This window comes from Phacochoerus africanus, chromosome 15 (assembly GCF_016906955.1).
Source record: "Phacochoerus africanus isolate WHEZ1 chromosome 15, ROS_Pafr_v1, whole genome shotgun sequence".
NCBI classification, from domain to species: domain Eukaryota; kingdom Metazoa; phylum Chordata; class Mammalia; order Artiodactyla; family Suidae; genus Phacochoerus; species Phacochoerus africanus.
Genome location: NC_062558.1, coordinates 39389205 through 39416045, shown reverse-complemented (window position 1 = coordinate 39416045; position 26841 = coordinate 39389205). Strand labels below are relative to the sequence as shown.

The following is a 26841-nucleotide window of genomic DNA, read 5'->3' as shown; positions in this document are numbered from 1 at the left end:
ATTAGGTTCTAGAAATAAGTGATATCATATGGTATTTGTCTTTCTCTTTCTGACTTACTTCATTTAGTATGAGAGTCTCTAGTTCTGTCCTAGCTTGTTCTTAAACTCTAGACTTTTGATTTATGTGTTGCAGATCAAGTACATTTTGTCCCAGGCTCTCCCTGGTGGCCATGTTTGTTTATCTCCTATGGGAGTAAATAAACTTGCCTTAACTGAAAAATAGCAGTTCTCTGTCTTTCCAGTTGAAATTGAAGTGTCTTAATTAACATCCTGTCCCCATGTAAGCTCGGGTTTTTGTCCAGAGCTTCTCGAATGCAGGGGCCACTGCTAGGATTGCTTACTGTTCTTGCACATGGTCATTGTGGAGACTGTTAGAGAGTCGCATAAGATCTGGAAAAGCATAGCCAGCCCTTGTTTGTATTCCTTTCTAGCAGGCCTTGGTGTACTTTGTTAGGCAGTTCTAGAACAATAGAAGATACTGTGCTTATTCCTCTTTCCCTTTGGGAAACACAGACAGCACTTGCCCTCCAAAGCTGACCTTTTTAATAAGGAAAGGCAAGGCAAATACTGACGTTTGGCAGGTTCTGTGGCAGTTGTGCTGCAACCATGGGTTTGAGGGCCCCCTTCCCCCCAAATGGATTCAAACACCCTAAAATGCTCCCAGTTCATTACTGAGTTTTGGAGGGTTGTGTGCATTTAGCAAACTTGTATGTACTTTGATTCTTGGCAACATTGAAATATGAAAGATACAATTCATGTTTGTAAGGAGCATTGAATTTAGAGAGGGAAACAAACTTGTAAGTCTGCATCAGTGAGTTTGATGAAATCGGTTTGTTTGATGAAATCAGTTTGATGAATGTAGCACCAAACTGAAAGTGAAATTTGTCAGTATAGATCATACTGTTTAGAATACATACATCCTTGTATACTGATAAATACATTTATACACACTGTGTACATCAGTCTGTATACACATATATATACACACATGCACTATATTTATTTTACAAACAATAGACTATCAGAGTTCCTGCTGTGGCGCAACGGAATTGGCAGCATCTTGGGAGCACTGGGACGCAGGTTCAGTCCCTGGCCCAGCACAGTGGGTTAAAGATCTGGCATTGCCACATCTGTGGCTTAGGTTGCAACTGTGGCTGGGATCTGATCCCTGGCCCAAGAACTTCATATGCCGCAGGGCAACCAAAAAAGAAAACAAACAAAAAATAGGCTATTGATCCAAGTCCTTGTCATTCTATTGAGGCTGTGATGAAACACTGACCCATTCATTCAAGAACTGTTTAGTGGGATTACTAAGTGCGGGGCACTGTGCTAAGCATTGGGGGTTCCAGGTTTTAAGGAAACAGCTGAGCCACTATGGGAACTCCGGGGCTGATTTGTTCAGTACATCGATTAGGCTCTTTTTCATAAATGTTGATATTGTGTGTGTGTTTGTTCATATTGCTGTATGCATAAGCTCCTGGGCTGGGGATTGAACCTGTGCCTCAGCAGCGTCCCAGGCCACTGCAGAGACAGTGCCAGATCCTTAACAGTTCTAAGCCACAGCAGGAACTGTGTGTTTGTGTTTTCTTTCCGTGAGATGTGTGGAACCCTCTTGGGTCAAGTTGTTATGACCCGAGATTATTTTTTGTTTGTTTGGTTGGTTGGTTTTGTTTTTCTTTTTCAGCCACCCCTGCAACATATGGAAGTTCCTAGGCCAGGGGTCCAATCCAAGCTGGATCTGCGACCTATACCACAGCTACAACAACCTGCCGAGCTGGTGATTGAACCAGTGCCTCCACAGAGACAAGCCAGGTCCTTAACCCCCGTGCCACAGCGGGAACTCCCGAGATTCTTAATAAATAAGAGACTGTGCCAGAGGGTGACTGGATAGAAGGGATTGTCAAGTGCTGGCAGGTTTGCAGTTCTTAGGATGTGTAAGAGGAGAGTGCTCTTCCCCCTTTACCCAAGCAACTTTTTCTACTATGCCCTTCCTCCGTCTTTTATCCCACCAGGTTTTTCTTTACTCCTTGAAATTAATTCAGGCAACATTCATCTAGTTCTTACTGTAAACATGAGGAGGACTGGAAATTTATCTGTTTCTTCTCATCCTGTTTGAACACACCTTGATAAACCCAAATGTAGACATACCAATTTGCCTTTTCCCCAGACTTTTAAGTAATACAGATACATTTTCATTATTTTTAGGGGAGACTAACTAACCTCTGCTATTTGAATTCACACTAAGTGGGAGATTAGGGCAAGGTTTAGAGATGCGTGGCCTTAGAACCTAATATTACAGTGTATATATAAGCCTTGAGACTGGCTACATCATAGAATATTAATCCTGTTAACTCCACTATTCTTTACCCTCACTTGCTAAGATCTCAGGGGTTGAATGAATACTAACTGCTCTGTATTAGTGGTAAGCATGTGGCAAAACTGCCAGTGATTGAACTACAAACATTAAATATACAATTAGGAAAGAGTTTTTGGTAACTACAAAGGCTTTTTGAAAAAAAAAAATAGCTAAGGAAGGAGAGTTTACAATACATCAGAACTCAAGTAGGTGGGTTATGGAACAGAACTTTCAATTTCTAATTATACACTGTGTGAAATAATGTAGGGACAGTCCCTGAGCCATGAAGTTCAGTTTCTGCAAAGACACTTTAACACAAATGATTTATATGACAAAATGGCCAGTGTAAAACTAACATAATTATGTAGGAGAATCTATCTTCATGTCTTTCACAAATAATAATAATGATAACAACAACGATAACCAATGTTTATTAAGCCCTCCCTAGCCTTTGTGATAAATGCTGGTTACCACGTTTTCCCTGTAAACATCACTCTCCTCTGTTCACTCTTAATAACATGATAGGTGTAATTATACATTGAAATGAAATTATAACCATGTATTTAATAAAGGGGTAAAGAGACCACCATCTGTGCCAATCAACCTGATGGGTGTTGGTCATGGTTACCTAGCCCCACCTTCAGCAGTGGAAGTCACTTTTATCAGGTCCCTTAGCATTGGCAGGATACTCTATGTAAAATGTTATTTCTATAAAATATACAAATGAGAGAACATATGGTTATGAACGAAGACCATCTATATTCAGAGTCCTGCTTTAGACTTTTTTTGCCACACCTTGACATATGGAAGTTCCTGGGTCAGGGATCGAACCCTTGTCGCTGCTGCAGAGACAGCACTGGATCCTTAACCCCCTCCGCCACAGCAAGAACTCCTTCATGCTCTTTCTTTCTTGTTTTTTTTTTTTTGTCTTTGTATCATTTCTTGGGCCGCTCCTGAGGCATATGGAGATTCCCAGGCTAGGGGTCTAATTGGAGCTAGAGCTGCCTGCCTACACCACAGCCACAGCAACGCGGGATCCGAGCCGCGTCTGCAACCTACACCACAGCTCACGGCAATGCTGGTCCACTGAGCAAGGCCAGGGACCGAATCCTCAACCTCATGGTTCCTAGTCAGATTTGTTAACCACTGAGCCACGATGGGAACTCCATCATGCTCTTTCTTGAGGTAAATTCTCATCCGTCTTATTTACATTCTTCTCCTAGTCATCCCCTCCCCTGCTTTTAGTGCCTACTGCAAGGTCCCGTCAAAATCTGTGCCTTTACTGTAAATATTTTATACTGGCTTAAAACTAAGTTCCTAGTTCCAAAGGCTAAACTCTAAGGGCTTTTTCTGTACTAAGCATTTTATGTGTATTAATTTATTTCCTTCTTACAATGGTGCTGTGAGTTACGTTTTTCTAAACATAGTAAGAAACCCAGAAGCCATAAAGGAAAAAGCTGATAAATTTAACCATGACAAGATAAATTTCTTTGGGAGTAAAAATTAACCACAAATGAGTAAAAAGGGAAAAAAGCTAAGATAAATATTTGTCACACACATATAATAAAGGATCATTTTCTGGTTCTATCAAGAGCCCCTTTAAATCAGTAATGAAATTCCAATAGAAAACAGACAATGACAACTCACAGAAAAAAAAAAAAAGTGGTCTGAAAACATGAAAAAGTGCTCAGTCTCACATAGAAATGCAAATTAGAATGACCATTTTCTGTGACTCAGATGAACAAGTTTGGTAATATATGTAGTATTGGCAAAACAGAGAAAACAGGGGCTTTCACACTCAATTCATGGCAGTTGAAAGAGGTACCTCTTGATTCCAGTTTCGGCAAATTTGTCAGAGTTAAAGAAAAACCAACTCTTACGTAACAGTTTTACTTGCTAATATTTTAACTTACAGATGTACTTGTAAGAGTGTGAAAGGATATGCTATGCTGCATTATTTGTAATAACAAAAACCTAGGAATAATATAAATGTCCTATAATGGGGATTAAATTGTGGGTGGTACATTCTTACAATGGAATAGTGTATAGGTATTAAAAAGAATGCTGATACAGAAAGATCTTTGCATTGTAGTAGTGAAAAAGTAACCTCAAGGTATAGTTCAGGATTCCATTTGTGTGTGTGTGTTTCACATAGGCTGGCATGGAGGGATTAATGTGTTTGCACAATACACATGTGCATTTTTATATTATTATTATTATTATTTTCATCTTTTTTTTTAGGGCCGCACCCGAGGCATATGGAGGTCCCCAGGCTAGGGGTCGAATTGGAGTTGTAGCCACTGGCTTACGCCAGAGCCACAGCAATGTGGGGTATGAGCCACATCCTCGGCCTACACCACAGCTCACGGCAATGCCAGATCCTTAACCTACTGAGCGAGGCCAGGGATTGAACCCGCAACCTTATGGTTCCTAGTCAGATTTGTCTCCGCTGTGCTATGATGGGAACTCCAACATTTGTATATTATTAAATGCTCAGTAGCACTTATTTTGTGAATGTTAGTTAGTTACCATTTGGTTAGATGAAATTTATACTCTGGTAGGTTAATCAGGAAAGACAGATAAGTATAGCATTCCCTTATGTTGCATACAGCATTTCTTGTGTGTTGAAACCTGTTTTTTTCTGTAGCTCTGATTGTTGAAAAGATAACTGGATATAAAATTCGTAGTTTACACTTTCTTTCATTGGGGTTTTTGGGTTTTTTTAGCCACCCCTGGGGCCATGAGGAAGTTCTGGGGGCAGGGATTGAACTCACGCCATAGCAACCCAGGCCACAGCAGTGACAACACAGGATCCTTAGTCTGCTGAGCCACCAGGGAACTCCCCCAAGATAGTGTTAGTCTTAGAACTGTCTTCTTTTCAAATGATTTTTTAACCTCAGAATGAATTCATTCAACAAGGAGTTTCTTTTTTTCTTTCTTTCTTTCTTTCTTTTTTTTTTTGCCTTTTAGGGCCGCACGCTCGGCACATGGAGGTTCCCAGGTTAGGGGCCGAATCAGAGCTGTAGCTGCTGGCCTATGCCATAGCCATAGCAATGCAGGATCCATGCCGTGTATGCGGCCTACGCCACAGCTCACGGCAATGCTGGATCCTTAACCCACTGACCAAGGCCAGGGATTGAACCTGTGTCCTCATGGATGCTAGTCAGATTTGTTAGCTGGTGAGCCACGACAGGAACTCCAACAAGTAGTTATTGAATCAGGCAGTGCAATAGGCAAAGATTGCCGTTCTTATGGTTGAGAGGGAAAGTGGACAAACACATGAATAAATAAAACCATTCAGGTTGTAATAACTGCTGGGAGAAAAAAAACAAAAACAAATTAATAAACCAAATGTGGAGAATGTGGTTGGCTTTTTTTTTGCTTTTGTTTGTTTTTTAATTTTTTTTTTGGCTGCACCTGTGGCATATGGAAGTTCCTGGGCCAGGGATCGAATCCAAGTGGCAGAAGTGACCCGAGGCACAGCAGTGACAATGCCAGATCCTTAACTGGCTGTACCACAAGAGAACTCCTCTTTCATTGAGTTTTGAAAAAAATACGTATTAATTTGTCAACTTGCTTAATATGCTGGCTTTGTAAAGTCAGATGCTAGTCTAATTTTTTCCTGTAGTATGCTACTTAGGGTTTTTTTTTTTTCCCATTCGTCTTTGAAGTGTAACAGTTTCATTAGAGTAAGTGTCAGAGTGACTGTTCTGGGCTAATTTTCCCAGGTAGGTGGTGAACCCTTTTAGTATATAGCTTCACATCTTTTTTTTTTTTCCCCTCAATTTAGTTTTAAATGTTCTGTTCCATTTTTTTTTTTAAAAGTGTATGTTGTTTCTTTGCTTATTTCATATTAACCGTTTTCACTAAGATCTCTTTCTTTTCTTTTTTTTTTTTTTGTCTTTTTAGGGCTGCACCCACAGCATATGGAGGCTCCCAGGCTAGGGGTCAAATTGGAGCTACAGCTGCCCACCTACACCACAGCCACAGCAACGCAGGATCCGAGCCGCGTCTGCTACCTACACCACAGCTCATGGCGACGCCAGATCCTTAACCCACTGAGCAAGGCCAGGGATTGAACCTCTGTCCTCATAGATGCTAGTCAGATTGGTTAACCACTGAGCCATGATGGGAACTCCTCTTCTTTCTTTATCATGTTTTATTCTCTTCATTGTTTTCCTGCCTTTAATGCCACTAATTAGATTTTTCACTTGGGTGCCTCATAACTTGTCTTCATTTCTTTTCTTTCTTTCTTTTTTTGTTTAAATGGTTGTACTCCTAGCATACATAAGTTTCTGGGCCAGGGGTTGAATCTGAGCCTGAGCTATGACCTGTGCTGCAGCTATGGCAATTCAGGATCCTTTAACCCACTGCACCAGCTGGGGATCAAACCCTCACTCTGAAGCAACTGTAGCTGCTGCAGTTGGATTTTTTTTTTTTTTTTTTTCCTTTTTAGATCTTCACCTGTGGCAAATGGACCTTTCCAGGCCAGGGGTCGAATTGGAGCTGCAGCTGCTGGGGGATCTGAACCATATCTGTGACCTACATCACAGCTTGTGGCAACCCTGGATCCTTAACCCACTGAGCGAAGCCAGGGATCAAACCTGCATCCTCATGGATACTAATCAGGCTCTTAACCTGCTGAGCCACGGTGGGAATGCCTGCAGTCGGATTCTTAACCCACTGTGCCACAGTAGGAACTCTCTAGCCTTCATTTCTGAGATGATTTTTTTTCTTTCTTTTCCTGAGTTTGATCAATCCTTTGCTTCTTCCACTTTTTGTCCATTTCTGTTTTTAATTTTTAAATTTCTCATTCAGATTGCTCTTCCTTCCTTCCTTCCATCTGCACTTGTAGCATGTAAAAGTTCCCAGGCTAGGGGCTGAATTGGACCTGCATCTGCCAGCCTATGCCACAACCACAGCAACACCAGATCTGAGCCATGTCCGTGACCTACACTGCAGCTGTTGGCAACGCTGGAACTGCAACCTATTGAGCACGGCCAGGGATCGAACCCGCAGCCTCATGGATACTAGTCTGGTTCATTACTGCTGAGCTACAGTGGGAACTCTCTAGAGTGTTTTTTCATATCCTCAGATTTATTTTGAGTATATTTAATTCATATTGGAGTACTGTCTTATAGTTTTCCTCTGCATCGTAAGTATTTATCTAAGAATAATCTTTTTTTTATGGCCATACCCATGGCATGTGGAAGTTCCTCTGCAGTGACCTGAACCACTGCAGTCAGATTCTTAACCCACTGTACCATAGCAAGGACTCCTTATTTTCTTCTTCTTTTTTTTTAATGGCTGTGCTTTTGGCATGTTAAAGTTCCTGGGCCAGGAGTTCCGTTGTGGCACAGCGGAAATGAATCCAACTAGTATCCACGAGGATGTGGGTTCGATCCCTGGCCTTGCTCAGTGGGTTAAGGATCGGGCGTTGCCGTGAACTGTGGTGTAGGTTGCAGATGTGGCTTGGATCTGACATGGCTGTGGCTGTGGCGTAGGTGAGAAGCTGTAGCTCCAGTTTGACCCCTAGCCTGGGAACTTCCATATGCTACAGGTGCAGCCCTAAAAAGCAAAGAAAAAGCTCCTGGGCCAGATATCAAACCCACAACAGTGACCCCTACCACTGCAGTCACAATGCTGGATCCTTAACCCACTGTGCCACAAGAGAACTCTATATCTGGGGGTAATTTTCTTTTTCTTTCTTTTTCTGTTTTTACAACTATACCTTTGGCCTGTGGAAGTTCCTGTGCTAGGGTCAAATCCTAGCTGTAGCTGCCAGCCTACACCACAGCAATGCTGGATCCGAGCTGCATCTGTGACCTGTGCTACATCTTGTAGCAACATCGGATCCTTAACCCATTGAGTGAGGCCAGGGATTGAACCACATCCTCGTGGAGACTATGTCAGGTTCTTAACCCACTGAGCTACAACGGGAACTCGTGGCAGTAATTTTCATCAACTGAGATTGTGGCTTTTCTTTATATAGTAACTATATAGACTTACTCACTTTTTTTCTTATTTGTTTTGTGGATTTTAAATATTTTAAAGGTTCCTAATTCAGTGGCAGCTTCTTCTGTCATTAGACAAACCATAGAAAAGTCTAGGTTTTTAGTGGGATTGTGTTTGTGTATGTATGTGTCTGTGTGTGGTTGAGGAGAGGTTCTTTGTCCTCTGAGTTGTTTGTTTGTTTGAAGGCATATACATTCCCCCTTCTACTTTTTTCCTTTCTCGTCACCTAATTGCCAGATGAAGCCTCTTTTTTTTTTTTTTTTGCCTTTCCCCCCCGCAGAGACCATGCATCTCTAACATTGCCCCTATCGTGCCCCTTTCCTTTAAGTAGCGCTCCAATCTATAAGAAAACATTTTCAGTATTGTCACACTTAGGGTGGACTTTCTCTTTCTAGATGTGGTATTATAGCCATTTTAGGTCTGTCACTAGCTCTCTATTCGCTCTGATATGCAGTTTTCCTTGGAATGCTCTTGGCTTAGCACAGAGGCTTGCAATAGGAAGAGAGAACATTCACTGAGATTTGGTGTGTTTCCTTTGTTAACTTACAGGTAATTTAGAAGTTTGGGCATTCTCTGTCTTCTCCTTATATTGAGGGCATGGTTAGGTTATCATATGGTTTTATTTCTTTGTAAAAAATTTTCTGTATTATATTTGAGGGATATGTGGGAAGAAGTGAATTTAGGCAGTCATGGTTATCCTTGGCTACCCTGAAGTCCAGGCACTATTATAGACACTTTGCAAATATTAACTCATTTTATCCTCTCAACAGCCCTGTGACACTGTGCTATTGCTATTTCCTTTTTATAGATGAGTTAATAGTTTAAATGACCAGCCCAGGATCACACAGAGCTGGGATCCAAACCTAAGCAGTCTGGCTCTAGAGTCCATGTTGCTATCCCTAAAGCTTTGCCACCACATGCCAGCGATTCTCAGCCTCTTCACCTCTGGGGTCTACCCCCGACCTTTTAAAACCATAAACCCAATATTCTAAAAAAGAATTGTTTTCAGGAGTTCCTGCTGTGGTGCAGTGGGATCAGTGGCATCTCTGGAATGCTGGGATTCAGGTTCAATCCCCAGCCTGGCACAGTGGGTTAAGGATCGGCTTTGCCTCAGCTGTGGTGTAGGTCGCAACTGTGGCTCACACTTGCTCCCTGGCCTGGGAACTCAATATGCCATGGGGCAGCCAAGAAAGAAAAGCAAAAGAAGTGTTTTCAAACTTGTATTTATTATATAATAATTAGTTCTTCCCCCCTTTATTGTGTAAGATGAAAGCACATATGTCACTCATCTTCAGATTACCACACCAAGTAACATGATTATTTTGTTGCTGAAAGCAAAAGAGATTTGATATTTTAATTAGCTTATATAGGTAGACAAATTGAGGGTCGATGTAAGATTTTCCTGTATTTTTGGAAAAGTTAGAAGCAATTGGAAGCTCTCTGTTAATACTTTATTTTTTTTTGTCCTTTTAGGGCTGTATACGTGACATATGGAGGTTCCCAGTCCAGGGGTTGAATTGGAGCTGTAACCGCTGGCCTACACCATAGCCAAAGCAATGCCAGATCTGAGCCATGCCTGTGACCTACACCATAGCTCACGGCAATGCTGGATCCTTAACACACTAAGCAAGGCCAGAGATCGAACCTGTGTCCTCATGGATCCTAGTTAGATGCATTTCTGCTGAGCCATGATGGGAACTCCCCTCTGTTAGAACTTTTTGATTCCCCAGGGCTTTGGGGACTTAGATGGGAACCACAAATCAAAGAAGCTCTGGACAAGATTTCTTAAAAAATTGAATAGGTTAGACGTTCTGTCATGGCTTAGTGGTAATGAATCTGACTACTATCCATGAGGACATGGGTTCAATCCCTGGCCTCGCTCAGTGGGTTAAGGATCTGGCGTTGCTGAGAGCTGTGTGTTGATTGCAGATGCGGCTCAGATCCTGCATTGCTGTGGCAGCTTGGATTTGACCCCTAGCCTGGGAACCTCCATATGCTGAGGGTGTGGCCCTAAAAGGACACACATACACACAAAATTTCATGTAAACAGCAGGAATGTTGTTAGACTATGTCTGGCTTCTTGCCTTTTCTGATTAGTTCTTGACGGAACAATCTTATGTTTATTATTATGATTGTCAGTAATAATATCTAACCTTTAGTGCTTCATATGTACCAGACACTCAGATGACGAAGCATCTCATATTTAACATGCACCAAATCCAACACTTGATTTTCCTCTTTTCATACTCTTTCTACATCTTCATACATGGTACTTCCAACCTTCCACTCGGCCAGATCCAAAACCTAGGCGTCATTCTCACTCCTGTCTTTTTCTCCTCCCATATATAATACGTTAGGAAATTTTTTGGCTCTTGCCCCCCCCCACCCCTTTTGGCTGCCCCATGGCATCTGGAGCTCCTGGGCCAGGGATTAGGTCAGAGTTGCAGTTTCAACCTCTGTTGCAGCTGTGGCAACAGTGGATCCTTAACCCACTGTGCTGGGCCAGGGATTGAATCTGTGTCCCAGTGCTCCCAAGACATCACTGATCCCACTGTACCACAGTGGGAACTCCTCTTTGGCTACTCTTAAAATTTTCCCAGTTGGACTCTTTATCAATATTACTTCTGTCACCTTTGTCCTTGGCACCATCATCTATTGTCTGGATTATCACAGTAATTTATTTAGCTGATCTGTGTGCTCTTAGCTTTGCACAGTAGCTTGAAAGATCATTTAAAAAACATAAGTCAGATCATGTTGCTCCTCGGCCTAAAACCCTCTAGTCCTTTCCCATTCCACAGAAAATAGAAACTGCAGTTTTTACAGTGTCCTTCGAGTCCCTGCATCATTTGGCTTTTCATTATCTCACTGGTGCTTTGTCTCCTACTCCTCTGTCTCTTGCCTGTGCTCATGCAAACATACTGGTCTCTTGAGCATGTCAGATGCGGTCTGCCTCTGTGCCCTTGATCTTGCTCCTCCCTCTGCCTGGTATGCTCCTCTCCTATATTGCTGCACATTGCTGCCTCATTTCTTCTAGGTCTGATCAAGCACCCTATTTAAATAGCATCCACCTCGGTCCCAGTCCCACCGACCTTGTTCCCAGCCCCACGTACTGTGCTAGCAGGATCCCAGGCCCTACCACGGGGAAGACGAGGAGGTGGTGAGCAAAGAGGGTGGGGAAGGGGGGGGTGTTGGTATTTTGACTTGCTGCTCTACTCATAGGCATTTTAGCTTCGATGGTGTGAAAACTAGTGCTGACAGAGTCCTTTGTTTTTCATTGCTGTCTTCCTCTCTCTCTCTCAAGATGGTTTCACCCAAATATCACTGGTGTGGAGGCAGAAAACCTACTGTTGACAAGAGGAGTTGATGGCAGTTTTTTGGCGAGGCCCAGTAAAAGCAACCCTGGAGACTTCACACTTTCCGTTAGGTAAGTTGAAAGAAAAGGAGAGGATTCTGAGAGTGTTTTCCATGTAGGAGGTGTTAAGGCCACATGTGGACAACTTGCTACCCTCATTTAGAGTTTGAAGGCCTGCCTGCTGCCCTGCGGGTGAGGCCCTGCCGGTACCCTGTCCTGCAGATCAGATGTAATTCAGGCCTGCTTGTGGGATTCAGGACCTGGCCCCCAGAGAGTGAGAGGCTAGGGGAATCAGCAGAAGGGGCCAGAAGGTGGGGTATTCTCAGACTGAGGATGAGTTGCAGCAGAGCATAACATGTTACTAAGCCTCGTTCGATCCTGATTCAGTCCCAAACAGGATCAAGCCTGGTTCTACTCATCCTGAACCTGGTTCCCTGCATTTTTCTTTTCTCTTCTGTTGGTTAATAAATGGGGGGAAAAAAACCCCAAAACTTTTTTAAGAGTTTCTTCAAATAGACTCACAGATGTAGAAACAAATTTATGGTTACTAAAAGGAAAAGCAGGGGGAAGAGAGATAAATTAAGAGTTTGAGATTAGCAGATACACACAACTGTATAGAAAATAGATAAACAATAAGGCCATATCGTATAACACAGGGGACTATAGTCAATATTTTGTAGTAACTTATAATGAAAAAGAATGTGTGCTTGTGTACCTGAAACTAATACAACATTGTACATCAGCTATACTTTAACTTAAAAGAAAAAGAAAGAAAAGAGTTTCTTTAGATCACTTTCTTTTTCAAGAAATAAAACATCACTGGAGTTCCCGTCGTGGCTCAGTGGTTAACGAATCTGACTAGGAACCGTGAGGTTGCAGGTTCGATCCCTGGCCTCGCTCAGTGGGTTAAGGATCCAGCGTTGCCATGAGCTGGGGTGTAGGTCGAAGATGCGGCTCGGATCCCGTGTTGCTGTGGCTCTACTCCGATTCAACCCCTAGCCTGGGAACCTCCATATGCCACAGGAGCTGCCCTAGAAAAGGCAAAAAGACCAAAAAAAAAAAAAAAAAATAAAACGTCACTGAGGAAGTTGTGGTCCCGTCTGTTCCTCTGTCCAGTCCCATTCCCCTCCCTCTTTCCTCAGAGGAAACCACCATCAAGAGGTTGGCATATCTCCTTCCTGAACATGTTTTTATACTCATACTGCATTTGTACTGTGTGTGAACAACATGAAGTTGGCTTGTGTGTTTTTAGAATTCATATCCATGGCTTTATAATGTATGTATTCTGCAACTTCTTCAACATTTTTTTTTAAATTTTTTTATTTTCCCACTGTATAGCAAGGGGGTCAGGTTATCCTTACATGTATACATTACAATTACATTTTTTTTCCCCCACCCTTTGTTCTGTTGCAACATGAGTATCTAGACAAAGTTCTCAATGCTATTCAGCAGGATCTCCTTGTATATCTATTCTAAGTTGTCTGATAAGTCCAAGCTCCCGATCCCTCCCACTCCCTCCCCCTCCCATCAGGCAGCCACAAGTCTTTTCTCCAAGTCCATAATTTTCTTTTCTGAGGAGATGTTCATTTGTGCTGGATATTAGATTCCAGTTATAAGTGATATCATATGGTATTTGTCTTTGTCTTTCTGGCTCATTTCACTCAGTATGAGATTCTCTAGCTCCATCCATGTTGCTGCAAATGGCATTATGTCATTCTTTTTTATGGCTGAGTAGTATTCCATTGTGTATATATACCACATCTTCCAAATCCAATCATCTGTCGATGGACATTTGAGTTGTTTCCATGTCCTGGCTATTGTGAATAGTGCTGCAATGAACATGCGGGTGCACTTGTCTCTTTTAAGGAGAGTTTTGTCCAGATAGATGCCCAAGAGTGGGATTGTGGGGTCATATGGAAGTTCTATGTATAGATTTCTAAGGTATCTCCAAACTGTTTTCCATAGTGGTTGTACCAGTTTCCATTCCCACCAACAGTGCAGGAGGGTTCCCTTTTCTCCACACCCGCTCCAGCACTTGTTATTTGTGGATTTATTAATGATGGCCATTCTGACTGGTGTGAGGTGGTATCTCATGGTAGTTTTGATTTGCATTTCTCTTATAATTAGCGATGTTGAGCATTTTTTCATGTGTTTGTTGGCCATCTGTATATCTTCCTTGGAGAAATGTCTATTCAGGTCTTTTGCCCATTTTTCCATTGATTGATTGGCTTTTTTGTTGTTGGGTTGTATAAGTTGTTTATATATTCTAGAGATTAAGCCCTTGTCGGTTACATCATTTGAAACTGTTTTCTCCTATTCTGTGTAAGTTGTTTTTTTGTTTTCTTTTGGGTTTCCTTTGCTGTGCAAAAGCTTTTCAGTTTGATGAGGTCCCATGGGTTTATTTATTTATTTATTTTTTTGTCTTTTGTCTTTTGTTGTTGTTGTTGTTGTTGCTATTTCTTGGGCTGCTCCCGCAGCATATGGAGGTTCCCAGGCTAGGGGTCCAATCGGAGCTGGAGCCACCGGCCTACACCAGAGCCACAGCAACGCGGGATCCGAGCCGCGTCTGCAACCTACACCACAGCTCACGGCAATACCGGATCGTTAACCCACTGAGCAAGGGCAGGGACTGAACCCGCAACCTCATGGTTCCTAGTCGGATTCGTTAACCACTGCACCACGACGGGAACTCCCCATGGGTTTATTTTTGCTCTAATTTCTATTGCTTTGGGAGACTGACCTGAGAAAATATTCATGATGTTGATGTCAGAGAGTGTTTTGCCTATATTTTCTTCTAGGAGTTTGATGGTGTCCTGTCGTATATTTAAGTCTTTCGGCCATTTTGAGTTTATTTTGGTGCATGGTGTGAGGGTGTGTTCTAGTTTCATTGCTTTGCATGCAGCTGTCCAGGTTTCCCAGCAATGCTTGCTGAAGAGACTTTCTTTTTCCCATTTGATGTTCTTGCCTCCCTTGTCAAAGATGAATTGACCATAGGTGTCAGGGTTTATTTCCGGATTCTCTATTCTGTTCCATTGGTCTGTCTGTCTGTTTTGATACCAGTACCACACTGTTTTGATGACTGTGGCTTTGTAGTATTTCTTGAAGTCTGGGAGAGTTATGCCTCCTGCTTGGTTTTTGTTTCTCAGGATTGCTTTGGCAATTCTGGGTCTTTTGTTGTTCCATATAAATGTTTGGATTGTTTGTTCTAGTTCTGTGAAAAATGTCATGGGTAATTTGATAGGGATTGCATTGAACCTGTAGATTGCTTTGGGTAGAATGGCCATTTTTACAATATTGATTTTCCCAATCCAGGAACATGGAATATCTTTCCATTTCTTTACATCTCCTTTGATTTCTTTGATTAAAGTTTTATAGTTCTCGGCATATAGGTCCTTTACCTCCTTGGTCAGGTGTGTTCCGAGGTATTTGATTTTGTGAGGTGCAATTTTAAAAGGTATCGTGTTTTTGTATTCCTTTTCTAATATTTCATTGCTGGTATAGAGAAATGCAACTGACTTCTGAATGTTAATCTTATATCCTACTACTTTGCTGAATTTATTAATCAGTTCAAGTAGTTTTGGGATTGAGTCCTTAGGGTTTTCTATGTATAGTATCATGTCATCTGCATACAGTGACAGTTTTTATCTCTTCTCTTCCTATATGGATGCCTTTGATGTCTTGTGTTTGTCTAATTGCTGTGGCTAGGACTTCCAAAACTATGTTGAAGAGCAGTGGTGAGAGTGGGCATCCCTGTCTTGTTCCCGATTTGAGTGAGAAGGCTTTCAGTTTTTCCCCATTGAGGATTATATTTGCTGTGGGTTTCTCATAAATGGCTTTGATTATATTCAGGAATGTTCCCTCTATACCCACTTTGGCGAGGGTCTTGATCATGAATGGATGTTGGACTTTGTCAAATGCTTTTTCTGCGTCTATTGAGATGATCATATGATTTTTGACTTTTTTTTTTTGTTAATGTGGTGTGTGATGCTGATGGATTTGCGTATGTTGAACCATCCTTGTGAACCTGGGATGAACCCAACCTGGTCATGGTGTATAATTTTTTTGATATGTTGTTGGATTCGGTTGGCTAAGATTTTGTTGAGAGTTTTTGCATCTATATTCATCAATGATATTGGGCGATAGTTTTCTTTTTTGGTGGTATCTCTGTCTGGTTTTGGAATGAGGGTGATGGTGGCATCGTAGAATGTCTTTGGGAGTATTCCTTCTTCTTCAACCTTTTGAAAGAGTTTAAGGAGGATGGGCACCAATTCCTCTTTATATGTTTGATAAAATTCACCTGTGAAGCCATCTGGTCCTGGACTTTTATTTGTAGGGAGTGATTTTATGACCTCTTCAATTTCATTTCTAGTGATGGGTCTGTTCAGTTGGTCTGTTTCTACTTGATTCAGTTTTGGCAGGCTGTAAGATTCTAGAAAATTGTCCATTTCTTCCAGATTGTCAAACTTGTTGCCATATAGTTGTCCATAGTATTCTCTTATGGTTTTTTGTATTTCTGCTGTATCTGTTGTGATTTCTCCTTTTTCATTTATAATTTTGGTTATTTGGGTTCTTTCTCTCCTCTTTTTAGTGAGTCTGGCCAGGGGTTTGTCAATTTAGTTTACCTTTTCAAAGAACCAGCTCTTGGTTTTATTAATTTTCTCTATTGTTTTTTGAGTCTCTATTTTACTGATTTCTTCTTTGGTCTTTATAATTTCCTTCCTTCTGCTGACTTTAGGTCTTTTTTGTTCTTCTTTTTCTAATTCATTTAGGTGGAGGGTTAAGTTGTCAACTTGGGATCTTTCTTCTTTTTTGAGAAAGGCCTGTATTGCTATAAATTTCCCTCTGAGCACTGCTTTCACAGCATCCCATAGATTTTGAGCGGTTGTGTCTTCATTATCATTTGTTTCAAGGTAGTTTTTAATTTCCTTCTTGATTTCCTCATTGACCCATTGGTTTTTTAGTAGCATGTTGTTTAGTCTCCATGTATTCAACATTTTTTTTGAGTTTTCTGCTGGTACACATGGCTCTAAATTAATTGTGACAGTGATACTGAAATGGTATGAATATACCACCCTTTATCCAACCCACTATTATTGGACATTGGATTGTTTTTAGCTTTGTTTAAACTTCTTTTTTTTAAGTTTTCTTTTATTTATTTATTTATTTATTTATTTATTTATTTGTCTTTTTGCTATTTCTTGGGCCACTCCCACGGCATATGGAGGTTCCCAGGCTAGGGGTCGAATCGGAGCTGTAGCCGCCGGCCTACACCAGAGGTACAGCAACGCAGGATCCGAGCCATGTCTGCAACCTACACCACAGCTCATGGCAGCGCCGGATCATTAACCCACTGAGCAAGGGCAGGGATCGAACCCGCAACCTCATGGTTCCTAGTCAGATTCGTTAACCACTGCGCCACGACGGGAACTCCTGTTTAAACTTTTTTTGAACAGTGTGGCCAGCATCCTGTTACATATCTCTTTAAGCAGATGTGGAAGAGTTTTTCTAAAAATTGATTTTCTCTTACATATGCCTTCTCCTTACTCTAGCTCATCCCAAGAACCAGAACTGAACTGCTCTATGAATTTGCTTTTATTATTATTATTTTAAAATAAAGAAGTGAGGAAGATATGTTCTGATGATTTATTTAGGACCTTTTGGGCCTTTGGAAGCCCCTTTTTGCTTTTTTTTTTTTTTTTTTTTTTTTAGGGCCACACCCACAGCATATGGAGGTTCCCAGGCTAGGGGTCTAATCAGAGCTATAGCTGCCCGCATATGCCTACACCCCAGCAACACCAGATCCAAGCTGCGTCTGCGATCTACACCACAGCTCACGGCAACACCAGATCCTTAACCCACTGAGCAAGGTCAGGGATCGAACTCGGAATCTCATGGTTCCTAGTCGGATTCATTTCCGCCAATCCACAACGGGAACTCCTGGAAAGCCCCTTTTTGATGTAGATTGGTTTCTTAAGGATCTTGTTGATGATCTCAAGAATCATCAGCTTTTACTTCCGTTTTGCTACAGGGAGTGAGCTTTGTGAATTTTCTGGGCTTGCCCTGTCATAGATATCTTAACTGCAGTTGAGTGACATTTGGATGGAGATTATATAATAATGATGCTGATGCTGATGACAGTGATGATGGCAGCAAGTGTTATTGAGGACTTGACATATTCCGGGCCATTTTGTTAAGCCCTCCCCACATATCATTTTATTTAATCTCTCCAACAACCTATGAATAAATACCGCTGTTATCTTCATCTTAGGGGTGAGTATATTGAGGCACAAAGGTTAAGTTAGAAAGCTAGTCCTGTAGCTAGTCATGTACAGAGTCAGGTCTTACAGAACTGGTGAAGTTTTTTATTTTTTTCTTTTTTCTCATCTTTTTGTCTGGAGAAATTTCAGACCCATAGGAAAGTTGAAAGATGGATACAGTGAACACCCACATTCCCTTTACCTGTTAACGTTTCACATGATTGCTCTTTCTCTCTCTCTCTCTTTTTTGTCTTTTTAGGGCCACACCCGTAGCGTATGGGGGTTCCCAGGCTAGGGGTCGAATCAGAGCTATAGCCGCTGGCCTACACCATGGCCACAGCAGCGTGGGATCCGAGCCTCGTCTGCAACCTACACCACAGCTCACGGCAACGCCAGATCCTTAACCCACTGAGCGAGGCCAGGGATCAAACCTGCGTCCTCATGGATCCTAGTCAGATTCATTTCCGCTGAGCCACGATGGGAAGTCCTACTTTTTCTCTTTATGTATATACTTTTACCTCCCAGACCTTTTGAAAATAAATTGCAGATGTCAGGATGTTTATTTTTACCTCTGAATACTTCAGTGTGCATGTCCTATGAACAAGGACATCCTGTATAATGACAGTATTCTTATTTTATGTGAGAAATTTTAACATTGATTCCATAATGTTATCTGACATATCGTCCATATTCAAATTTCTCTCGTCATTTCAATAATGACTTTTGAAGCCATCCCTTTATTTCACATCAGCAGGCACAATAATACCTGTTTGCCCATCTTTTGGTGTTTAAGCTCCTGGAGTGTCATTGCTTCTAGGCCTTTATAGTAGACAGAGCTGGGAAATGAATATTGATATATTTAAAATAAAATTTAAAGTGTATCTGGAATTCCCTTCGTGGCTCAGCATTTAACAAACCTGACTTGGATCCATGAGGATGTGGGTTCGATCCCTGCCCTTGCTGTGGTGTAGACTGGCAGTTATAGCTCCAATTCAACCCCTAGCCTGGGAACTTCCATATGCTGCAGGTGCAGCCCTATAAAAAGAAAAGAAAAAAAGGTATATCAGGAGTTCTTGGCTCAGTGGCTAGTGAACCCGACTAGGATCCTTGAGGATGTGGGTTTGATCCCTGGCCTTGCTCAGTGGGTTAAGGATCCAGCATTGCTGTGAGCTGTGGTGTAGGTTACAGACTTGGCTCAAATCCTGCGTTGCTGTGGCTGTTTTGGCATAGGCCAGCAGCTGTAGCTCTGATTTGAGCCCTAGCCTGGGAACTTACATATGCAGGAAGTGCAGCCCTAAAAAAGCAAAAAAAAAAAAAAAAAGTATATCAATATCAGGATTTCCCTGGTGGTCTAGTGGTTAAGGATTTGACATTGTCACTATTGTGGCTTGGGTTGCTGCTGTGGTGCAGGTTTGATCCCTGGCCTGGGAACATCCATATGCTTTGGGCATAGCCTAAAAAATCCCAGTATCAATAAATAAATAGGAGTTCCCTTCATGGCTTAGTGGTTAACAAACCTTACTGGGATCCATGAGGATGTGGGTTCCATCCTTGGCCTTGCTTTGTGGGTTGGGGAATCTAGCATTCCTGTAGCTGTGGTGTAGGCTGGCAGTTATAGTTCCAATTGGATCCCTAGCCTGGGAACTTCCATATGCTGCAGCAGTGGCCCTAAAAAGCAAAAAACAAACAAACAAACAAAAAAGACAAACCAAGTTTGATAGCACCCATTCAGCCCAGCATCTTCACATTTTCCTATTCCATATTTGAGTTTCCCTTCTGTAGACAAAACTCTGCTTCACAGCAGCTTCAATGTATGATTTCATTTGTCCAATCCTGTAATAAAAAAAATAGTTTCAAAATTACGATACCACTATTATTTCTAATTACAAACCCATTAAGTAAAGCTCATGATTTCTCTGGAGTCTGTTTTTTAGACTATATCCCATGAAGGGTGTACAGTCAGTACTGTGTTCAGAAGTTACAGGAATTAATTTTATGTGCAGTTATAAACTTATTAAAAAGTTAGATTCATTTCTTTCTGTATTCAGTTTTTTGGTTATACATTCTTTTTTTTTTTTTTTTTTAAATGGCCACGCCCAAGGCATATGGAAGTTCCCAGGCTAGGGATTGAATGTGAGCCACAACTACAAGCTCTGCCTTAGCTGTGGCAATGCAGGATCCTTTAACCCACTGCACCAGGCTAAGGATCCAACCCACACCTCCACAGTAACCCAAGATGCTGCAGTTGGGTTCTTTTTTTTTTTTTTTGTCTTTTCTAGGGCTGCACCCAAGGCATATGTTATGGGTCTAACGGGAGCTATAGCTGCGGGCCTAAACCACAGCCACAGCAACACGAGATCCAAGCTCACGGCAGTGCCTGATCGTTAACCCACTGAGCGAGGCCAGGGATTGAACCAGGAACCTCATGGTTCCTGGTCGGATTTGTTAACCACTGAGCCACAACGGGAACTCCTGCAGTCAGGTTCTTAACCCACTGTACCACAAAGGGAATTCCTGTACTCATTTTTTGATCCTTGTTGATTTTATTCTTTGAATATGTGAAACATTTATAAGATTTAAAAGTCAAACTATATAAAAAGGTATATTCTGAGAAATCTTATTCTTTTTTTTTTTTTTTTTTTGCCATTTCTTGGGCCGCTCCCGTGGCATATCGAGGTTCCCAGGCTGGGGTCGAATCGGAGCTGTAGCCACCGGCCTACGCCAGAGCCACAGCAACGCGGGATCCGAGCCGTGTCTGCAACCTACACCACAGCTCATGGCAACGCCAGATCGTTAACCCACTGAGCAAGGGCAGGGATCCAACCCTCAACCTCATGGTTCCTAGTCGGATTCATTAACCACTGCGCCACGATGGGAACTCTCAGAAATCTTATTCTTATCCCTACCTCTTATACTTTATTCCCATCCATCTCTAAAGGTAACCAATTTTATTAATTTTGGTTTATCCTTCTGTGTTTCTTTTCATATGTGAAGTAGAATACTAAATCTGTTCCTTTGTAGTTTACTTCCTTCACTTACAGAAGTCTTTTAGTGATCTTAGTCATTTTTTAAATCAGCTAATAGCATATAACAACAAATGGGAATTCAGTTATTTCCAATATTTTATAATGATAATAATATTGCAGTCAATATGATGACCTTTTGCATATATTTTGTCTTTTTGGAAATGTATCTTCAAGGTGAATTCCTGGGAGTAAGATGACTGGGGCAGAGGGTCAATGTCTGTTGGTATAGTTTTTCCAAACTCTCCTCTGTAGTGATTGTACTATTTTGCACTCTCACCAGCAATGTCTGAGGGCACCTATTTTTCCACAGCTTTTGGGGAGAAATTGTATCTCAGTGAATTTTAATTTCTCTTTATGATTGAAGCTTAACATATTTTAATCAGTTTAAAGGCCATTTGTATATCTTTTTTCTTAACTGTCTTAGAATTGTTGTTTTTAACCACTCTACAAACTGCTGAGTTCCATTTTTTTTTTTTTTTTTTTTTTAAGGGCTGCACCTGCAGCATATGGAAGTTCCCAGGCCAGGGGTTGAATTGGAGCTGCAGCTGCCAGCCTATACCACAGCCACTGCAACGCCATATCTGAGCCGCATCTGTGACCTCTGCTGCAGCTTGCGGTAACACTGATTCTTAACCAGTGAAGGGCCAGGGATTGAACCTACATCCTCATGGATACTAGTTGAGTTCTTAACCCACTGAGCCATAACGGGAGCTCGAGTTTCACTTTTTTATGTTTCCTTCTATGTATGATATAGACACTGTAATATATGAGCATGTGTGTCTGTGTGTGTGCATATATGACATATTTATTATTCCAGTTTTCTGCAGGCTGTCTAATCTTTTTGTTATGTGGCCATGTGGGAAAATTGATGACTACGTTGCTTTAGATAGTCAAGGAAGATCCCCTTTTTTAATTTTGAGGAAAAAAAATGCAGAAAAATTAAAAAATATTTTGTACAATTATCCATGTTGTATTTATTGCCAGTTCTTTTTTCTTTAAGATAAAATATAAAGTAAAACAAATTTTCCCTTTATTCACCACCTTTCTGCTGTTCTTCTCTCTGCTCCAGAGGCAGCTACTTTCTTGGGTCTGGTGTATTTCTTTCTAGGTCATTTTTAAAATACATATGTACATATAATAAATAACAAAATATTGTAATATTTGTAATGATTGAAATATATATGTGTATGTCTGTATCATGAATAATATATAGTATTACTAGGGTACGTTCTGAAATTTTCCTAAATGATACGTGTTAAGCATGTCATTCTACATTGTGCTTCTTTCATGCAATATCATGTTTTTGAGATCCATCTGTGTTGCTTTCTATTGATCTAGTCCGTACCTGAAATACCTGTTTTTTTGTTATGTTGTTAAGTCAAGGTTAGAGATAGAAAGCTCAGGTGTTAAGATAGAATCAGATGTAGCTGGAGGAGAGTGACCTGAAGTGACTTTTTTATTCACTGGAAAAGACTGTCACCAAAGATTAGAAGTAGATATTGTTATTTACATTGTAGGACAATTTTTCTTACTTTCCCTAGTTCCCATTTTCCTTTTTCTTTAGTGGAGGTGAGTTTGCATTTTCCAGAGGCTTCATCAATAACATTATAGGATCAGACTAAAAAATACAGGTTAGTAATTACCTTTTTGGGGTTGCCAGACCCCTTGGGTCCACAGAGATGATTATGGGTGTCCTTGATATGTATTTAGTAGTTCAGAAAACCAAACAGAAATTGACGGACTGCCTAGGCTAACTAAAATACCAAGTTTTAGAAGCTTTTGGCCAGTATATGTAAAGTCACTGGGTTGACATATTAGCCATCTCATTTTGATAACTCTGTAAATTATGTTTTTAAAATGACTTCTGGAGCTCCTCTCATGGCTCAGTGGTTAACGTATCTGACTAGCATCCATGAGGATGCAGGTTCAATCCCTGGCCTTGCTAAGTGGGATAAGGATCTGACATTGCCTTGAGCTGTGGTGTAGGTCACAGATGCGGTTCGGATCCTGCGTTGCTATGGCTGTGGCATGGGCCAGCGGCCACAGCTCCTGTTTGACCCCTAGCCTGGGAACCGCTGTATGCCACGGGTGTGGCCCTAACAAGCAAAAAATAAAGTAAAATAAAATAAAATGACTTCTAAAGATACAATTCTGTATAGTACCTTAAGTGCATGGTGAGATGTATTTATTAATGCATTTATTAATGTATTAGTACGTTAGTGACAAATGCAGTTATTAATGCAACCAATACTCCAATCAAAATCTTGAGTATTTCTGTTACTCTGGAAAGTTATTTTGTACTCTTTTCTCATTTTCCTCCTCTTCAGAGGAAAACACTATTCTCATTTCTATCCACATATACCACTTATTCTACAGTATCATATAAATGAAGTCATACAGTATATATTCTTTCGTGTCTGGCTTCTTTCTTGTAGTATAATGCTTTTGAGATTCATCTGTGTTTGTATATATCAGTGGTTCTCTCTCTTTTTAAAGATTGCTGTGTGGTAGGTAGTCTGTTGTATGAGTGTTTATCCATTTTGGCCATAAATATTTGATTTAAAATTTTTTTCTGTTATAAATAAGACTGCAATGAATATTCTTATACAAGTGTTTTGGTAGCCATGCAGTTTCATTTCTTTGGGGCAAAATATAAAGGAGTGGGATTATAAGGTAGATGTATGTTTAATTTTAATGATACTTTTTGATTAATTAATAAGAAAAATGATATCACTTAATATATGTAGTTTGATAGATCAGGCTTTCAAAGTAGAAGTACAAGGAAAAGAAAGTAATAAACAGCCCCTTTGTGTTTAAATGTTTGACTGTGTGGTTGTTTCACTCACTGCATTTTTTTTTTTTTAAGGGCCACACTTTCAGCATATGGAAATTACCAGGCTGGAGGTCAAATCAGAGCTATACCTGCTGGCCTGCGCCACAGCCACAGCAATGTAGGATCTGAGCCTCATCTGCGACCTATACCACAGCTCACAGCAATGCCAGATCCCCAACCCACTGAGCAAGGCCAGGGCTTGAATTTACATCCTCGTGGATACTAGTTGGATTCATTTCCTCTGCACCATAATGGGGTCTCACTGTATTTGTTATAGAAAAGTGTAAACTCATACCTTCCTTGGGTTTGTTTCAGTGTTTAGGTAAAATCTGATAAGAATATGACAGCCATTTTTACCAGTATAGCTCTTTACTTGCTTTTTTTTTTTTTCCCTCCTAACTTTCTAATGGACTATTTTAGAAGAAATGGAGCTGTCACCCACATCAAGATTCAGAACACTGGTGATTACTATGACCTGTATGGAGGAGAGAAATTTGCCACTTTGGCTGAGTTGGTCCAGTATTACATGGAACATCATGGGCAATTAAAAGAGAAGAATGGAGATGTTATTGGGCTCAAATATCCTCTGAACTGTGCAGATCCTACCTCTGAAAGGTCAGTTACATTTTAATAATTACAGAGTCTGCATCTATTCCATCCCATATGTGTGATATGAATGCATTATGGAGGTTTGGCGTCTGTTTCTCCAACTGTAGTCTAAAAGTTTTACTAAAATAAGAATAATAGGATCAGATTATTCTCAGAGTGCCTTTTCCTTGCAAAAGCTTCAGTCAGTGTTACTTACACTCATTCCACAGAGGTCCCAGACTACTCCTATATATACTTGGTACATGCAGTAATATTAGGATTATTAAACCTGAGCCTTGTTGAACTTTGAGAGTTGGGAGAGGAAAACAAAACAGCAGCAGTTCCCGTAGTAGCTCGTGACCAGCTATTCAGCAGTGCCACCAACAGATGTCAGTTTGAGCTTAGAAGTAGGAAAGCAGAGAACTCAAAGGGCCAGATTTTTCATCAGTTCTATTGTATTAGATCCAAAAATGTTTGGGAATGACCTTGCTTAGAGTGAATTGTATTATTTTAGAGATCTTTCCCCCATGTTGGAACTAAGCTGATGAATGCTGGGGCGTGACTTTGTTTGTATTGACTTTATTGGTTTTTTGCATCCCCACTCTCCTCTCTGACTCAGTACCAAATTGGGGTCTCTGATTTAGGTTTGTATATTTTCTATATTCAGGTATGTTTCTTCAACTTGTGCCATTATGTCACTGATATTTTATGCTGATAATTTGTTTTCTAGCCAAATAATTATGCAAAATGCTGTCAGCCAACTATGTGAGGTTTTATTTCTAGATTTTACCCTGTTCAGTTGAGAGTAGATGAAAAGTATCTTAGAGTACATTCCTTTAGTGATGAGCCATTAGCACTATGTGCTATGATCATGCTTATTTTCTCACCAAGATCCTGAGGGAAAAAGGCCCATTATTCTCATGACTATGTTAAGACGTTTTCTGTAGTAATTTAGAGAAGTGTTGTTTCATAGTCTAACCTTGGATGGCCTGCATTAGGACCCTTGGTGTGCTGATTAAAAATGCATATTGCTGGGTCCCATTCAGACTTGGTGTATTGGTATCTCTGATTTTGAGGCATGGGAATTCACATTTTTAGCAAAATCTCTCACCCTTGTCCAAGTCTTATGTGCATTAAAGTTTGAAATGATGATCCAGCAGATTATCCGAAGATTTTTTTTTTTTTTGTCTTTTAAGGGCTGCACCCAAGGCATATGGAAGTTGCCAGGCTATGGGTCAAATCAGAGCTGTAGCTGCTGGGCTGCACCGTAGCCACAGCAACACAAGATCTGAGCCACATCTGCAACCTACACCATAGGTTGAGGCAATGCTGGATCCTTAACCCACTGAGCAAGGCCAAGGATCAAACCCGTGTCCTTATGGATACTAGTTGGGTTTATTACTACTGAGCCATGATGGCAACTCCCCAAAATTGTTTTTGTTTTGTTTTGTTTTGTTTTTTGTCTTTTGTCTTTTCAGGGCTGCATCCACGGCGTATGGAGGTTCCCAGGCTAGGGGTCTAATCGGAGCTGTAGCTGCCGGCCTGTGTCACAGCCACAGCAATGCCAGATCCGAGCCATGTCTGCAGCCTATACCACAGCTCACGGCAATGCTGGATCCTTAACCCACTGAGCAAGGCCAGAGATCAAACCCTCAACCCCATGGTTCCTAGTTGGATTTGTTTCTGCTGTGCCACGATGGGAACTCCAACTCCCCAAAATTGTTGATAAAGAACTTGGAAGCTATTGAAGTATAGGTTGGAAATCTGAAAAAATTTGGAATGCTTGAATTAATTTATAATGAAGACCCTTTTTCTTTTTCTTTTTTTTTTCTTTTTTTCTTTTTGCCATTTCTTGGGCTGCTCCCGTGGCATATGGAGGTTCCCAGAGCTAGGGGTTGAATTGGAGCTGTAGCTGCTGGCCTATGCCAGAGCCATAGCAATGCGGGATCTGAGCCAAGTCTGCAACCTACATCCCAGCTCGCGGCAACGCTGGATCCTTAACCCACTGAGCAAGGCCAGGGATCGAACCTGGAACCTCATGGTTCCTAGTCAGATTCATTAACCACTGAGCCACGATGGGAACTCTCGAAGACCCTTTTTCATATAGCTTGCATGCCAAAGCAAGGGCAGACCTTCATATGATCTTCTGTTTCTACCATAACTTTCTATTATAATTTTTTTTAAATGACTAATTAAATAGTTGGTCCTTTTAGAATTGGGCAGTAGAAGAATGACAAATTGCCTTTTTAAAAGATGGGGGATTTAAAAAAAAACAGGAAAGATTGAGGATATTTGCCTCCAAATGACTGTGGGCTCATTTAAAGAGTTTAGTGGTCACTCTTACCATCCTTATCTTTTTTCCTGACTGCTTGAGAAACAAATTCTGTCTTATATGGGGTGGATCAGTCTCTTGG

General features: G+C 41.0%; 1 protein-coding gene across 2 annotated transcripts in view; it reads left to right on the top strand.

The window, feature by feature from the left end:
• Nucleotides 1-26841, top strand: part of PTPN11 (protein tyrosine phosphatase non-receptor type 11) — a 91284-nt gene that overhangs the window by 6711 nt on the left and 57732 nt on the right. For both annotated transcript variants that reach the window (XM_047759668.1, XM_047759667.1), the window contains exons 2-3: nt 11673-11795; nt 24260-24454. In XM_047759668.1, coding sequence (XP_047615624.1) covers nt 11673-11795; nt 24260-24454 — 318 coding nt within the window. The remainder of the gene's footprint in view (nt 1-11672; nt 11796-24259; nt 24455-26841) is intronic.